The sequence below is a fragment of the Cimex lectularius genome, unplaced genomic scaffold, assembly GCF_000648675.2.
Source record: "Cimex lectularius strain Harlan isolate CLEC.00 unplaced genomic scaffold, Clec_2.1 scaffold3, whole genome shotgun sequence".
NCBI classification, from domain to species: Eukaryota; Metazoa; Arthropoda; class Insecta; order Hemiptera; family Cimicidae; genus Cimex; species Cimex lectularius.
The window spans coordinates 4,112,842-4,131,248 of record NW_019392688.1 but is presented as its reverse complement, the minus strand read 5'-3'; the positions used below and the strand labels follow the sequence as shown (position 1 = coordinate 4,131,248).

The 18,407-nt window shown below is 34.0% G+C and overlaps 1 protein-coding gene across 2 annotated transcripts; it reads left to right on the top strand.

The window, feature by feature from the left end:
- Window positions 1–9: 9 nt before the first annotated feature.
- Window positions 10–18,404, top strand: LOC106662124 (E3 ubiquitin-protein ligase Topors). Of its 2 annotated transcripts, XR_001339833.2 has the most exons (13): window positions 14–241; window positions 8,989–9,250; window positions 9,326–9,483; window positions 9,542–9,736; window positions 9,792–9,929; window positions 11,567–11,780; window positions 11,842–12,033; window positions 12,104–12,325; window positions 12,465–12,673; window positions 12,731–13,364; window positions 13,449–13,634; window positions 13,714–13,840; window positions 18,147–18,404. XR_001339833.2 is itself a non-coding variant. In XM_014385936.2 (10 exons), exons 2-10 carry the CDS (start codon window positions 9,005–9,007, stop codon window positions 13,065–13,067), a joined length of 1,911 nt encoding a protein of 636 aa, XP_014241422.1. In that variant the 5' UTR covers window positions 10–241; window positions 8,989–9,004; the 3' UTR covers window positions 13,068–13,419. The 2 variants fall into 2 exon arrangements, 1 of the variants encoding a protein (XP_014241422.1); XM_014385936.2 differs by lacking the exons at window positions 13,449–13,634; window positions 13,714–13,840; window positions 18,147–18,404 and having other exon boundaries at window positions 10–241; window positions 12,731–13,419.
- The last annotated feature ends 3 nt before the right edge of the window (window positions 18,405–18,407 follow it).

The following is an 18,407-nucleotide window of genomic DNA, read 5'->3' as shown; positions in this document are numbered from 1 at the left end:
CGCTGTTGTAGCGATTCGTTGGACAGAAGTCGCCAGGCAGCAGGAGGTGCAGACTGCACGTTAGTTGGCCAGAAGCTTGCCTCGTTCAAGGTTTTCTTCTGGTCCTTCCGTACTCCTGGCAACGATCAGACCTCGACATCGGCCTTTTACAGCGGATTCCCAGTCCAAATGGGACGCCTGTAAAAACCGTCACAGATTCTGCGACGACCCGACGTTTAGATGACGACTCGCCTCTACCGTGGTAAGACATTCATTCGCCCCTCTAACTCCACTTTTTTCCTATTTTGACAATGAAAGTTATTTGCATTCTTGTCCGAAACCCCTTTTGTCCTCTTTAACGGCTCTAGCATATTTAAATAAACGTTTAACACGGCCAACATCGCCTTTGAATATTGTGAAATAGTAATAACTCAGTTGATTTTCTATCCTGCTTATATACTTTATAAGTTATCTTTTTTTCTTATATGTTTTACATATCTATTTGTCATTATTCTATTTTCTGAAGAAAGCAGTATCTAATTTCATTATAATATCTACCCCAGGATCCACCAATGCATATTTCTGATTGCACATTTGGTTTAAGATTTCTGGTGGATTTTATTTTACAGTTTTGTGCTTTTTTAACCTATCCACCCTTTTGTCAACACAAGGGAAAATCGTTATTCTGTTACAGTAGTTATTTATTTCATTCCACTATCTTGCAATATATAAAGATTTATTCAGAAATCGTGAGATGCGGTCTGGTGTGATGTAGGTTTCAGAAAGAAAATGTTTTTCTGAAACCTACATCACACCAGACCGCATCTCACGATTTCTGAATAATTATCGATTAACAGTCACTAATCACCACACATATATAAAGATTCTTGAGGATCTTAATCATAGAAGAGGTCCTCACTCAGTTAAGAATAGGCCATATGAGGTTGTCATGTGAACACATTTCTGAGCCAAAGCCCGCATATTTTTCCATCAAGAAAGGTTGCTTGATGTTGCCCACCTGATTGAAGGGTGATGATGTTGAAAGAGGAAATCTTGTAAGTCGGGGTTTCATGTACCTCCAAGTAGCATTCTGGCTTATTGTACTTTTCCTAGTTTTTTTTTCCAGTTAAAACATAACTATGGCTCTATGGTCGAGAGTCGATGGGTGCCCCTGGGAGGATCTGAATCATAAAAGATAGATCATATTCACCTGATTAAGAATAGGCCATTTAAGGTTAACACACAGACACTTATTTCTGTGAAAGCCCTTGTAAGTGTATGGCATGTTGAGAAATGTCACTCAATGTGTCCCATTTAATCTAATGGTCATTCCTTGGCTCCATATAGAGAGCAAAGTCAATCGATGGACTTGAGGATCTGAATTATAGAGAGGAATCATCCTCCTCAATCAAGAATTGGCCAGGACAGCGGAAGCCAAGTGGTCAGTGTGTGAGACTCTAGGCTCGTAGACTATTACATGGGCTTTTATTCACCCCCCCCCAATACATATTTGTTATCAATCTCCTCTTTCTGTAGCTAATATGGAATTGTGGAAGAATAGGGCATGTGAGGTTGACACAAGAACATTAAGTGTATAAGTAAATATACACTGAACGCGTAAATACATCTTATTTCTATGTTAAAACTTGTGTATGTGTCTGCCATGTTGAGAAAGGTTGCTCGTCATGTCCCATTTAATTGAAGGGTGTCATTCTTTGACTCTATATTAAGAGCACAGTCGCCCTGTGACCATCAGAGGATGTGAAGTGTAGAAGAGGCCATACAAGGTTAACACACTTATTTCTGTATGTGTCTTTTATGTGAGAAAGGATACTCGTTGTGTCCCATTTAATTGAACGGTGTCATTCCGTGAATCCAAGTTAATAGCACAGTCTATGCTGCCTCGAAAGAACTGAATCTTAGAAGAGGGATCATCAAAGGGAATATGTGATCCTCACCCGATTAAGAATAGGCCATGTGAGGTTGACATACGGGTACTTATTTTTGAGTTAAAGTCCGCCTATGTGTCTGGTATGTTGAGAAAGGTTGCTTAATGTGTCCCTTAATTAAAGTGTCGTTTCTACTGCTCCCCATTGAGAACATGGTCGATAAGTGGCCCTCGGAGGATCTGAATTGTAGATGATGAATCATCCTCTCCTGATTAAGAATGGGCCAGGGGATTGCAGTAGCCGAGTGATCAGCATGTTAGATTCTTGGCTCATAGACTCTCACAGTCATGGTTTAAACTCCCACCTTTATCTTGGTCGCCTTTCTCCCCAAAGAATATGTATTCAATCCCGCCTCTATCTGGTTAATATGGAAGATATGTTGGGTTGCTTTTGGGGGATCTGAATTGTTGAAGAGAGATCGGCCATGCGAGGTTCATACATATACACTTCTGGGCCAAAACCCACAGATGTGTCTAATTTTGCGAATGGTTCCTTGGTTTTGTATAGAGAGCATGTAAGAATGCCACCCAATATAAGAATTATGCTTATGCATGTTAGCGAGTATTTGTGTCCCATTTCTACCTTTTCAAAACAACTGAGGGAAATTTTAACCCCGAATGTCCAACTTGTTCAAAAAGCACTAGATTTAGACCTGTCTTAAATGAAGTTTGCAGTTTAAAAGGGATATTGAGGCTGCCACAAATCTCTACATGGAAATTCTATTAATTATTTGAAAAAATAACGAAGGATCACCAATTGCATACTTTCATGATTATTGATTATTGATACTGCAAGCTCCTGTTAAGATCAAATTACGTGCTAAACAAATCTAATGTGTTTAGTATGTTGTTTTAATTTTAGTAGGCTTAATATTCACAAGGATTTTCTGAAATGCAACCACAGCAAATTTAAGGGGATACTGTACAATTTGTTTAAATTACCCGGTATTAAACGTCCAATTTATTATATTTATTGCAAATCTTATGTTCTGTAAATAAAGAAATAACTTCTAAGATTTCTCTACGTGGTGTGCAGGGTGATAAACCTGTATATTGGTTATTACCAGCCATTTTGTCATATTCACTGTTGGTTCTGGCAAAAATTTGAAACATTTATAACAGGCAAAACTAGTGAGTATAGGCAGACCAAAATGATATTATGATCTAACGAAATTTATATCAAGTATAGTTACATTTATTAGGTTTCGTGGTCCGCTTGACCAAATAAATTCTTTTCAATTAATTAAGGTTTTGTTGAGATAAAAAAGTCAGTGTCCCAAGTGGGATTCGAACCCACGACCTTCGGCTAAATACGCAGCTTCTCATCTCAACCCCACTTTTTAAATTTTTTTTTTTAAATTTTCCCTCCTTTTTGTCATTTTTCAAATGTGTAATCTATTTGATTCTCGGCTACAAATGAAATGGCCATGGAGAGCTTTAGTTCATGTTGCTTATTACGTTTATTATGTTTCGTGGTCCGCTTGACCAAATAAAAGTGGTATAGCAGCAGTGTATTTAGCCGAAGGTTGTGGGTTCGAATCCCACTTGTGACACTGCCTTTTTCTCAGCCAATACCTTAATTAATTGAAAAGAAATCAAGTATAGTGTTGCTTTTTACATTATTTTGAAAGTAGGTTTTTTTAATATTTATGCTATATTTTGTTGGTTGATTTTTATTTCCTCTGTATTGAGTATGCTTTTATATAATATAAGTCTTGAAAGTGGGCTGTCTCTATGCAGAGAACATTAACAACTAATTTTTGTAAAGGGGAAAGTAGGGTTCCAGAAATTCACTAAACCAAAGTTATATTATCCTAGGTTGCTTTCTTTTCCAGTCCATCCACACTCGTCCTCCTTACATCATCCAATCCCTCCAATTCAACTCCTCTCATCTCACTCGTAAGACCCGCTCATCCCCAATCGACCTTATCCTTCCGCACATACAACCCATACCTTCGAAAGATCCTTTCTGATCCGAGCCCCTAAACTCTGGAACTCCCTTCCTCTTTCTATTCGTCATGCTGCCCCTTTTCCTCCTTTAAATCCCACATGTATAATCACCTCTCCCTCCAAGCAGAGACCTCACATTAACATTTGTTATTTTTGTTAATATTAATATTCTGGTAATTTTTTTCTTCTGTCCTGCCTTATTGGTATACATTGTGTCAAGATTTCTATCTTTTTTTACTTTTAACTTCATAGAAGGAACTTCCTTTATTTATTTCATGTAAATTATTCTTAGGGGACACCAGTCCCAGAATAAAGTTATTTTTCTTCTTCTTCTTCTATATTCACAAACATTTATTGTTACATTCACTATTTTTCGTGGTCCGCTTGACCAATTAATCACATTCAGTTATCTATTTCTATCTATTTATCTCAACTTAAAACCTTAATTAATTTATTGTTACATTGGCCTGTTTTAAATATGATATTTCTTTAGAAAAAAACCCACAATAGCTAGTCCTTCCTGGCTAAGTCCCAGATGTAGTGTAGTTGCTTATTGATCTGACCAAGTCCCCGGCTTGACAGTGATGAGTCTTCGAGTTGACTGACTGCTTTCCTTTTATGCTGTTTCCCAACTAGAGTAGGGAAGGAAAGAAAAAAGCCCAAACTCCTGGGATAGATCAACTTCTTTCTTGCAAAGGTTGCCACGTAATGACTTGTAATAATAATTGTCAGTAGTTTCCATAGCCTCCTGGTCCATGTAGATGGACATCTGGCAAAGAGTGTACAGTGCTCATGGCCCCCGTATTTATAGTGTCCCACAGTTAGATGAACTGTGCCCACAACTATCTCACTGTTATTTAGTAGATCTATTGTGTGCCTATGATTTCCAGGTTTTAGGGAAACGTCTGTTTGTTACCTACCGGATGAGAGACCCTTCAGACATCATACGTCCAACATGCCTTACAACTACTTTTAATTTATTTTAACAACTTATGCTAAGATGGGACTGGCTTAATCTGATTTGTAGATTTCTTTTTTATTAGAAAGACGGGTAGAGTATGTTGCTCATTTTGTCTCAGAAGGATAGTAATTTCTACTCCTAGTCTGTATATTCTTGCTGGTTTTGTCTGCTAAGTCTGGATTTCAGCATTTTGCCGTTTTTACCGGTGGATGAGGATCATTGGGATCGACAGATAGGCAGACAAAAAAATATCTCACATTCTTGTCGCAGTTTTGTACATTTGAGATTTGCTGTTGTGATATTAAAAAAAAAAAGGTTGAAATTGAAATAAAAGCCAATAAATCCAAATTGATTTAATGCCTTAGTAAATGAACAGATAAAATAGATGTGACGTGCAACACCTGTTAATCTTGACAACTGTTAATTTTTCATGGTGTTTCAATTTCAACTATTATGTCGTTTTGTTTTTTTGTGATTTGAAAAAAATGTTGCGACAATTAATTCATGCAAAATTTTGTCAAAGCATTAATCCCATGTGATTGAACATAAGGCACCCAATAAAATATTAATAAATAAAACAGCATTTTTCTTTTTTTCTTTTAGTGAAGTAGGTAGTTATTGTTGAAGAGAAGGATAAAAAATATATATTTATTTATTTGTAAGATAAACGTAGGAATTCAGTTGGGTTGAATCAGACTACCTCATGGATTTTCACATGGAAAGGATGTTTCATTTGAGATACTTGTCCCAGGAGGTGAAACAAGACCATCATGAAGGCAAGAAACCTTTGAAGCCAATGGATATGATGCTCTGCGGCACGTTTTTCACAAAACCGATGGGACCGTTTGAGATGATGATGAAGTCGTTCATTGACGCAGGTCAGATCAAGCTCAAGATGCCAAGACAGAATGACAAAAAATGTACATGAATCCATACTCTTTGATAACTAAGAGAAGGGCTGTTGGCGGATCTTGCTCTTTGTATACTATCTGACAATAAAGTATTTCCTGTTAATGTAATTTGACAGAGAGGGAGAAAAAAATGTCAACTGAGTATGAAATGTTATAATGGGTAGATTATATAGAAATGAAATGGAAATAGCATAGCCGATGGGTGGCCCTTGGAGGATCTGAATCTCAGAAGAGGGTTTATCCTCACCTGATTGAGAATAGGCCATTTGGGGTTGACAAGATTTATTTTTAGGACAAAGTCCCCAAGTGTCTGGCATGTAGGAAGAATGTGTCCCCACTTAATTGAAGTGTCATTCCTTGGTTCCATATAGGAGAGCTTGTAAGAATGGCACCCGATATGAGAATTGTGTTTGAGTGCAGTGATTATTTAGGTCCGGTTTTTGGAGGAAAGTGGGCTCTTTTATTATATATAGTACTGTTAGATGTCATTTTGTATTCCCATTTGAGTATATTGAGAGTGAATGTACTTATAAGCATAAATGTGCAGGGTAAGAGGGCTGATGGTGGAATATTGAGTACTCCATTGACTGACCCTCAATTTAATCAGTTATACATGCAAAGAGTGATGGAGGAATATCGATTACTCCATCATTCCATTTGAGTGAATGGTATGTAAACTTTTCGGGGCTGATTAGAGGGTGCAACTAAAAAGAAGTATTTAATTGGAAAAATATTTTTCCACAAAAATAATTTATTATGTACATTGAAACCTAATAATAAAAAATAAATAAAAAAATACTGATTTATACAACTCTGTACACATATGTACATACATAAACATGAGTACAGAATTGAAAAAATATATGTATAAATAAGGACAAAAAAAGAATGTGAACGATTTAAAAGTAAAACTGAGAACGACAAGAATGAAAAATGAGAAAGACAATCGGGTAGAGGGTTGGGAAGATCAGGGGTGAGAGGAAGATGGATGTAGGGTATTCTCATTGCGACTAAGATATTGTGGCCGAATGATTTGCCAGAAAAATTCACAATTTGGCAAAAGTTTGAGAGAGCAAGAGGCCAGATTGTGAACAGAAGGAAATGAATCCAAATAGGCAAAGAGGGACAACCTTATGAGCTCTTTATAAATCTTTGACTAATCAATTCTTCAAACAAAAAGTTTTAAACGATAAAAAATCAATTTGACAAGTTAGGGCTTAAAAAAGTTACAAATAAAAATTTTAAATACTAATTTTGCATTCTAGGTAGTGAAAATAAGAAAATTAGTGGCTGAAGTAGTGCATCCAATCGTTTTTTCTCTCCTGTTATTTTGTGTTAGCAGTTCAAGTTTTTAATCTTGATAGTACCCTTGAAATTTTATATGAAATTAATTTGAAGAAAAAAATTATTGTAAAGTGGTCTCCCTTGTTCACAAACTCAGCACAAAGCCATTTTCTATGACAAAAAGTGGTCAGTAAATTGGGAAATATTATTTACAAGTCTATATCTACTTATAACTATTAAAAATGTCCTTTAATTATAATAATATATATAGGAAATGAACAAACAAGAGTAATAAACAGGGTAGGTCACCTATAGAAAAAAAGCTTATGTTGTGTTCCAAATTGACTCTACTGTGCTTCTGCTGCTTCTCAAAGTATGTTTTCATTTATCGGGACCTTGTTGGCTGAGTGGGTTCAAATCCTGGTAGAACCCATGGAATTTTAATTGTTTACAGAATGAAAAATGTATTGTAGTGGTTTGATCCCTTGTCCATGACCCCCAACGTTAACATTAAGTATGAAAATAATATTTGTTGTTTTACTTTTTAAAATTTTTTTTTTTTAGTGATTTTCATTTTTAATAATTCGAAGTTTAAAATGCATTTAAAAGCATGGTAATAGAGAAATATTCTCATGATTCTCAATTTATAATACACAATTTCTCATTTCAAAAAAATTGTGTATTAATTGATAATATGTTTTTTATATAACATATAATCAAAAAAACAATTATGTTTTATGAATAACTTCATAAAACATATTAACAATTGGTATTCTCATGATTAATTTGATTTTTAGTATCAGGGTTTTAAGTTAAATAACTTTAGACGAATAAAAACCAAACAGAAAAACATAAAATTAAAACGAAACATGACAGAAATGCTTCCACCATGAGGTACATGAAAACTGAACAAGCAAGTGAGCTGGAATCAGAGATGTGGTGGTTATCACCATAGCAAGCTCGTATTTTAAATTCTAGCTCATAACTCTAAAGAAAATTTTAACTTATTGACTACTAGAATCTCTCTCTCTCTCTCTCTCTCTCTCTCTCTCTCTCTCTCTCTCTCTCAAAAAAAAAAAAAAAAAAAAAAAAAAAAAAAAAAAAAAAAAAAAAAAAAAAACGTATATTTGGAAAATTGTGAAATTGTGTGTTGAGGTACAACTACTAAAAGCTTTTTTTTAATTAAATCTTTTTTGGTGCATCTCAAATTGACCCACCATGTATAATATGTCATTTTTTTTTTTTTTTTTTTTAATGCCTTATAAATTATTATAACTCACAGATTCACACCATCTACAGGTTTAATTTTTTCTTCAGAGATTTTTTAACATTTTGTATGGTTCGGTGATAGATGTAGGCAAATATTTAGTCGCTTGGTTATTTTTGATCTTTTTGGTCTGCCAATAATAGTCACTGATAAAAATCTATCAGTCTTGATTTTTAAGGCTTTTTTTTTTAAATTTTTTTATTATTTTATTTTTTATTTCACAAAGGAAATCACAACAATTATACATAGTCAAATAAAACATCATTTATAATTTTGTTTTAATCCATATATGTTTACCGGTCATAATTGACCATATTAATTAATTCAATTATTTATTCTTTTTATCTAAGGTCTTGGTTGAGACGAAAAAATCAGTGTCAGAGGAGTTGGTGTCCGAGTGGATCGAAGTCACGATAGCTCAAGTGGTTTGAGCAGCGGCGTATGAGCCAAAGGTCGTAGGTTCGAATTCTGTTCGTGTCACTAACTTTTTCATCTCAACCAGACTTTAGACAAAAAGAATATTTACTTTGTTTAATTTACTACTTGCATTTTTTGTAATATTTCCTTTGAGATAAAAAAGATTTTTATAATAAAATGCGTAAGAAAGAACAATCAGCTGGATTTAACAAGAAAGTTAACTATCTTACTTTTTTTCCTCAGGATATTGATTATGAAATTTTTTTTCTAGATGTTATCTGTTGACAATGAATGAAATTGCTTCTACAAGCATAAAAAATGAGGATGGTGATGGACCTCAAAATCCAGCTTCAACAGAAGCACCGTCCTCCGAGAGGAAACTGTATAAAGCGAACCGCATAAAATCTGAGCATGAAAGGCCGAATTCTCCTGACAGTAACTGCCCGATTTGCCTCGGTGACTTAATTAATAAGTCATTCACCAACTCGTGTTTGCATCCATTTTGTTTCAATTGTCTTAAAGAATGGGCGAAGGTAATTTTCTAATTTTGTGCCCAAATGGATAAAACTGGTTGGTTATTATTATTATTTTATTTTATTTTTTCAAAGATAAAACCCGAGTGTCCATTGTGCAAACAGCAGTTCACCTCTATCATTCATAATATTCGATCTATAAGTGACTACGATGAACATCGCCTGGAACCACGGATTCCTCTCGATTCGTCTCACTTCTTCATTAACTTTGCCATTCAACAGGGACTCCTACGGTAAATAATTAACGCTTCTAGTAAGGGATATTTTTATTTCTTTGTTCTCTTCTGATAGGGATCGAGAACACTTGTTGTTCTTATGGTCGCAACATGGGTCTGTCGATCCGACTATCTTCCAGCAGATGGGACTACCCCATTTCACTTCACCTCCCACAACACCTGAGTTCAGGAGAGCCGTCTACCGTCAAGGCCTATGGGTAAGGCCTTCAAGCAGCAATAGGCGTAGGGAAAGTTCCCCTGAGTTTTACAGGTATATATGACATTTTATCTACCGATTTAATTGTCTTAATGTGAACCTCTTTCAGGAACAATCCGGCCCAGACACATAGACTTATTCCATGGCTTACTAGGGAGCTCAGTATTCTACTCGATGTTAGTATGCCGACTCACAATGTATGCAGTGACATAATGCGCCTCATAAACTTATATCCCATCACTAGCTCGTAAGTAATTTATCAACTGATGCATGCGCACACATATCTTATAATTTCTGCATAATCAATTTTTACTAACAAAGGTGGCTACAATCATGGGGTCACTGATTCCAGTGAAACTTTTTTAGTGATACTAAGTCAAAAAATAGTAGTCACATGACCAAGTGTTCTGACCGGGAGCAAAAAAAAGTAAAAATTATCAAAAATTGTGTTTACAAAGCTGACACTGCTCACAGCTCTCTCAATCTGCCTGTAATAATAGTTAAATATTATGGTGTATTTGGGCTTTACGAAAGGATAAAAGTTAATGGCAAAATTTGTTAATTAATAAAAATATTCCAAAGATTTCTCACTTTTGCTTTTTTAGATTTTTTTCCTATTGGTGTATTCTTGCATTTCCTTCATACTTATTGGACCAAAATTAAAAAAAAAAAAAAAAAACATCAAATTATAACCATACTTCATACTCAAGGGATGGTCTTATAGTTAGATTTATTTTATTTACATAGTTTATTTAAGTAATTACATACATTTCTAAATTAACTTTTAGCTTTTCACAAAACTAGAATACACCACAATATTTAATATTTTATTAGTATGTAGTATGTGTGTAGTATGTCAACGGAATTTCTTTGCTTTTGGCCTTTGGCCCCCTTATGGTGTTTTGTTTGGTATATTTTTTTAAATTAATCATAAATAGTTAGTAAAAATATAAATAATTGTTATTAAGAGGTAGTAAGGCATTTGTAGATAATTAAAATTTTTTTTAACACAGATTCAGATTTTATTTACAGTTAAACCTCCATTACCTGGGGTTCGATTACCCAGGAATTCAATTATCCAAGAAATTAGAGAATTAAACATACTAAAATTATTATAAATATTAATATATCATTAATTACAAATATTAAAATTAGAAAAAATTAAATGTTATAATTATTTACTATATTGATTGACTACTTACTATTGTTATAATACAAATACGAATAAAGTATAAAATTTGAGGAAAGACGTTTTTATTGCAAGATTTTGATTGATGATATGTTTAAAAATCAAAAATAAATTGAGATAAAGCCAACTGTTGTGCTTATTGTTGTTGAACTGTAACTTGTAAAGGTGTGAATGTTGGCTTAATTAAAAAAAAAAAAAATTATACATATGTCACGGTCTGTTCTCGATTCAACAAGACGTGCCCAACTCTGAACCCTTTTTAATTAGAAACATAGCCCCAGAGGTCTTGGATTACATAAGAAAATAATTAAATTCAATTAATTCCCTTTTAAACTTTAAACAAACAATTAAAAATTTTCAAATTTAAATAAACAGTAATTTCATGCAAGCCGTTTGGAACAAGGGTGGATGTGTACTCACTGTTTGCAGACAATCCGCTGTTGACCGAAGCACTCTATCTTAGGGAATCCAACACTTTTTAAATTCTTTTGAGGATCGCATACTTCTTTTTGTCTCTCATCTACACAGAATAGACTCATTCACTTCTAGACTTGACTGTCTCTACCCTCATTGTCCAGATCCTCTTTTATTTTTTACTCTAGGCCTAATCATGAAATCTAAATCACAATATTGTCCCTATGAAATAAATTGAAATGTGACACATCAATATTTTTTAATATTTTTTTTTTATGCAGGACATTCAGAAGGTTAGTCACTTCCTACTTAGGCTCAAGGACTGACCATTTCCTTCACGAATTTTACAATTTTGCCATTGCGCCAGAAAATGACATGTATGCTTATGACTTCAATGCTGTGTACGCTTCGCCACCTTTTGCACCTGTGAGAAGGCGTGTAATTCCTAGACCATTTAGGGATTTCCTGAACCTCAGCGAAGACTCTGACAATGAGGTTTGTTTTAAAACAACATTTGTATTATATTTTATGTGTTGGTTTATAAATATTTTTGTAGAATTATGGATCAAATAGAACAAGCCAGCAGGCACATTTTACTTCAACTCCTACCACCCAACAACCAAGTTCTCCGATAGAGGTGATAGTAGTACCTTCGGATGAGTCTGACATTGAATCATCTCGTCATGGGGCTGATGATAGTATTGAAGTGTTTAATGAATATCCTTCAGGACGTTCACGAGCCGCTGAGGTATTGTTTTTATCTAATTTATTATTATTATTATTATTTTATTGATCATATCTGAATTTATATTTTCTAGTTTGCTTCTAATGCATATGCCAGAGCACGTGCCCAAACTCTTGAGAACCGTATGCATCATGCCGCACACACAGCGGAAATGGTGATCGTTATATCAGATGATTCAGATTCAGAAACAGCCATTATTTGGAATAAAAAAGAGCAGGATACAACTTTAGACGACAGTGACAGCGATGCCCAAATCATTGCGGAATTGCCTCCAAGGCATTTACGAGAACCTGAGGTAAATAAAACCTTCCAACACAAAAATGACATCAATGATAATTTTTATCACTAACACTCATTTTATAAAATAAAGAAAAGAATAATTCAACATATTCAATTAAGTTAATGAAAATTAATTCATTTGCATTATGTTGTAGATTGTAATAATTGATTCGACAGACATGGAAAGTGACGGTAGTGATATAAATAGGAAAAAACCTTCACCAGCTAGGTCGGAAAAACTTTATAAAAATAGTGAGGAAAACCAATCAAAGTTATTGAAGTATCCAAAAACATCTTCAAAGCTCCAACAGGCAGCGGAAAATGACATTTATCTCAATGCACAACCATCTACTTCTTATCAGATGTAAGCTTCGGTTGTACACTCCTCATTACATTTTTGTTATTAATTAATTGATTACAGTAAGCACTCTCACCCGATGTCACACCAAGTGGTAAATTACTCGGATAGCTCGTCAGATTCGGACAGCAAGCATAGAGACCAAAGAAGGCTTTCTAGAAAAATGTCACATCGTAGATCGAGGAGGAAAAGGCGTCACAAGTCGTACAGTAGTAGTTCCAGCACCAGCAGCACGTCAAGCAGTAGCAGTAGCCGATCTAGCAGCAGTTCCAGGAGCTATTCGTCTATTTCACCTAGATTGCCATCACCACCGCCCTACAAAAAAATGAAAAGTGTAGTCCATAAGTACATAACTCGAAAAAGGACGCCTGTGTCAGACTCTGACAGTTTTAGTGATTAACTTACATCACGAATACTGATTGAGGTTTTTAAAAAGATATGAAATAAAATTGCTATTTTCAAGTTGAATGATTCAACTGAAAGCTAAGCAACTTAAGTTTTGCTTTTCATTAAAAAATTTTCAATCCTCACCTTTCTGTCTATTAAAATTTCCTTTTGGAAAAGTGAAATTGTGTTAAATTTTATTAACACCTCATCTAGTTTTTGTTTTGTTTTTCTAGTCTTGTCTCATGAAAGTGACAAAGTAAACTTATATTTGTGCCCTGCTGTCATTATAATTCAAGAAAGTGAACAAAATGTAAATATTGAATGTTGGTTACTAAATATTTTATTAAAATAAAAAGTAAAATTTGTTTACAAGTTTTTATTTACTTACCATCAGCTCTACGGCAGATACTTTCAACGTGATAGCATGAAAAAACTTAACTCGCCTTGATATATTGATTGTACTGCTGGAAAATGAATTTACTTTTAAACTGATCAACAGTTTATCATGTGTTGTTTATGGTGTGTCTACTCTTGCAGGTTTAATTTCACCCAAACATGTTTTGACTTCACAGCATCTTCGGTGAGAAACATTTCCTTATTTAAAATAACAGTTTATTTATTAAAAAATAATATGACATTTTTTTTATTGTCTTTATAAGGATAAAAGGAGTTGGCCTATTTACAACCTTGAGTACCGTGTCCAATATTTGTCTATTTATCTTAACACGTCTACGTGCTATGCTTGAACATTTTGGAACCCTGTTTATCGTGTTAAATAGCTCTCTGGTAAGTAGAAATAAAGCAAATGTTTTTTACTTTTACCTAAATAATAAAAATTATATGATGAGTTGCGCCCTGGCACTGTTTTGAGTTTTAAGTGTGTAACCCACAGGATGCTTGTTCAATTTGGAGGTAAAGTTGAATAAGTTGTTTAATACACAAAGACGCAAATAATGTGGTTTTTACAGAATAAATTAAAAAAAAAAAAATCGCTTCCAATAAAAAAAAGTTTGGTGACACTATTCCCCTTTCTGAGGTGCTCTTGAGTTTCAAACAGAATTGTGTAGCTGGTAAAGTGGGCCGAGTTCAAAAAGGATAAATGGAAGGACGGAAAAAATACTGCAAATACTGCCAGGAAGAAGAGATTGCAGAACGCATTTCATGTTTTCGTGAAAGTATGTGCAGTTGCAGATTCTTACTAATAATTGGAAAGACCACAAGCAAGTTCTTACACTTAGGCTTAGAGAGGCGTAGAATCGCACATAAACAGGCACTTGTGACGAACCAATGGAGCGCTTGGACAAAAACAATCTTACTATGGAAGTTGAAGAAGTCATTTGTCTGTGGTATCTATCGCTACTATAAAATAATATCGCGATAAAAGAAGTATTGGATCCAACTATTTTAAGAGAGATTCACAAATATGTATGTTCGTTACTCTACCCAAAATTACATGATTATGAACCAAAAATTTTCAATTATTTTAGAATGTCAATTAACTCTTGATGATGTTTTTGCACTTAATTAAGGGCAATATTTCAAGACCTGTTTGCAAGTGATTCCATACTGCCAGAAGAAAAACTCGTCATAAAACATCGAAAATGATGACATTGCTCAACAAGAGCGTATCAACTTTTAAAAATACATTGCAGAACAAGTTAAAAGTTCCAGAACTTCTGTATCATGCTGTGATGCTGAACAGCTCGATGGTAAAACCTTCTCTAAATTTATGAGGGAAGTGTAATAAATATAATAATCGCTACACTTAACGTTCTAAAATGCAGACCTTTTTTTCAATTTCATTGATCAGGAGATGGTAAAATACTGATCTGAATGCACGCAGTGAGGGAAATCTTGAATATGCATTGTGCTTAGTCGTACATTACCATTTGTATGCTCTACTTTGAACTTAAGTATTTCACTAACGAGTGTTAGAAAACATGTACTAGGCCTAAGGAGCCGCTGACAAGGCTATGGAGGTTGATTAACAACTTGAAGCTGGTCAGTGAGTTATAAAAAACCATAGGAGTGCAATAGATCTACTCGGGTCAAGGTGCAGAAGACCTTGTGCCTCTTTTATCTCTATGCCTCCAGAAGTGTCCAACCAGAAGTAATATTGTACTTTCTTATTGCACTAATCTGTTTTTTTACTCCTTTATCTTACAGTGATGAGTGCCGGGTTAAAGCTTAAACCGTTGTGGCCACCGATACCCACACATTGCTTTTAAAAGGGCAGTTACCTTCTTAAATCAATCCTTTATACACCCTGTCAGGCCGAAAAACTTACTGGAATATTCACTTATCTTCTTTGACCAAAATTGAATCTTTGAATTGACCAGTTTTGCTCTGAGTATGCAAATTTAAAACAAAAATCAATCTGTTCTTATTTTATTGCTTTATGTTTTTAGTAATAACTGATAAATGTGGAGTATTCTTTGCTATAAATCGTCTCAGTTCCATGCCCCTTTGAAAACCTTATTTCCAAATTGGAAGTAATTTTGGTCATTTTTTAATATATTTTTAGAGCCTAGTTTGTTTTGAAATTATTTAACCATTATTTCATTTATAAATTCATTTTTTATTTATTTGCCTGTGCTTTTATTCTTTTAGTGACAAGAAGAAAATTTAAATGAAACTCATATGATGGATCAGACTTAGAGCTGTCTATGTGCTAGATATAGTCAGTATTTACTGAAACCCAATCCGCCTGTCTATAGTGCATTGATTTGAAATTTCTTATCAAATTTGAATTTTGAACTTTCTTTGGCCAATTCATCTTCTACTTGTCCCTCTGCCCTGGTATACTACCAAACAAGGGGTTCCGACTTTTACCACTGATGAGGCAGTTGCTTTTTGTGCCACCTGGCTGTCCGACTAGTTGGCTATTCTTTTCTTTTGCCTATAACTTATTGCTAGTGAATAAAACTAAAATTTTTCAATATAAAATTTTAATTAAATAAATATTGCAATTTCTTTGCAAGACGTTTTTTAAATCGCTGTCTTATTTGTCGTCTTCCTCAACAGGCGGGTCGTCGAGGTTGTTTGGCCGCTGTAGCACTATCGGCTCCCTGGCGAAAGCTAGGATCTTTTCCAGCTTGAGCACCTCGACCTTGTGTTGGTCGACCGGTTCTGTAGCGAACCGTTTTCTCCTTGACTTCTTTGGTTGGAGCCGACAGTTAGGAGAGACTTTTACCGCTAGAACAACACCCCTTTGCAAAAGGAAAAATTAGTGCGATGTTTTGTTAATGGTATTTTATTAAAATTATAATCTATTAAGAGTGGTCACAATGCTTTTTAATACTAAGTTAATTACTAGACTCCCTTTTAGTCGCCTCTTACGACCCGCAGGGACTACGTTGGGCATATTCTTTCCCCGGCCCACAGGGGAGAACCAATAAAAAAAAACCGCTTAATTTTACCAATTACTTTATTGGAAATTATTTAAAATAGAAAATCCCATTTAGAACGTAGACAGGTTTCAAAAGTATAGCTTTATGATCTGTAGGAGACATTCCATGACATCTAGATTTCTGTAAAAAATAAAATAAACATAAAAAAACTTGTCTTAACTCTTGGTGTTTGATTGGTTTAGCTATATAATTAACCTGTTTTGTAATTGATTTATATATAAAAGCCCAATTCTGCATATACATACACATATATACAGAACTGAGCTTATGATTTTATGAAGCTCACCCACCTAGGTGTTTTGGTGGTCAGGGTCAGATCTACTTATCTGCCTCGCTGCTGAGAGTTAGGCTCCAAGGGCTGACAACAGCTAGGTCATTTCAGCCCTTAACCTATGCAGTTTCTAATATAAACCAACTCACTCTTAAATACATCCTTTTTCTCTTAAATAACTAATATAATTATGGAACAATGGGGAACAAATCACTGAAGTAGTGGCTCTTTTGAAATTCATGAAAAATTATGCAATTTACAAAAAAAGAAACATTCCGCTATTTGCATTCTCACACTATACATTCATTCTAATAAATATTTTCACTAATATACACAAAACAAGATATTGACCAAGTACTGTATACAATAAAACAGGCCTTTTTTCCCCAAAATTTTATTTACTTTTATTTTAAGAATTGGTATAGTGCTTATTTTTGTCTGTTTTACTAATACAATCTAATCTTTTCTTTCAATTGTTTTGTTAGTATACTATGCTCTGGAAGTTTAATTTTTTAAAAATTAAAGTTTTTTTTAAAATTTAAAATTGTTTTAATATTAAAATTATGGTTTTATGGTATGATCAATCACTGAAGTAGTGGCTCTTTTGAAATTCATGAAAAATTATGCAATTTACAAAAAAGAAATATTTATTTTTATCTGAATAAAATAAAAAAAATTCCCACTTGGCACTGGTATGAAAATGGTAAATTTTGTTGTTAAATAAAAGCCTGTTTAAATTTGTGGCCCAGTGGAAATAAATCATGTGGAATTTAAAATTTTTTCACTTTTTTGGAATGTTTTGACTTTCAGGAATTTATTAATCTATAAATTGAAATGTTGTCATCAGTGCTAAGAGTAAGTTTTTATCGTTTAAGTTTAAATTCTTCTCTCGGGGCAATCTGATTTTACAAAAAGGTGGCTACATGTTTTTGAAACAATCCTTTTATGTATTCATATGTAACTCATTTTCAAACATATCATAAAAGTATAAATTTAATAACACTTACTTTTCCTATGTAGCATACGTTTGTAAATAAACATTACCATAACGTTTTTGAAGACCTTTCAATAGCCAGTCTATCTAGAAAATAAGGAGCGATTTATCTATACCACACTGACAAGAGTATCTATGGAAACAGAACCTAGTTGCTTTCAATATTAACAATTAATTTAAACAAATAAGAGGCTCTGTTTATAGGATAAACAAATTAAATTATATACATTTTTTCCTTATATAAAGTAATTTTAACGAGTTTTTATAAAATTTTCAAAAAATCATTGCAAAGTTAATATAAATTAGGTACTTCATACTTGTAAGCCAGTAGCCTTTCAGTTTCTATCGTACACCATACATTTTCCAGCAAGGGGGAAATAAATTTCAACTCTATTGCAATATATTACATTGTTTCAGGCGTCATCACCTATAAAGGAGGCTGCATCGTCTGTGAAGGAAACAGGTAGCAAGTTAGGCTCGAAGATGGGGGAAGGTGAGGCGTCGAAAGTCAATTCCTCGATGAGTGAATCCAACGATTTAAATAAGAAGCTCATCAAGCTAAAAGAGAAGCTTCCCATTTGGCAGGTGAAGATATCGCAAGTTTTACAAACTGTACAAGACTATTTGACCAACAGGGATCAAAAGAAATAGTCTTAAACAATGTTTTGTTTCAAATTG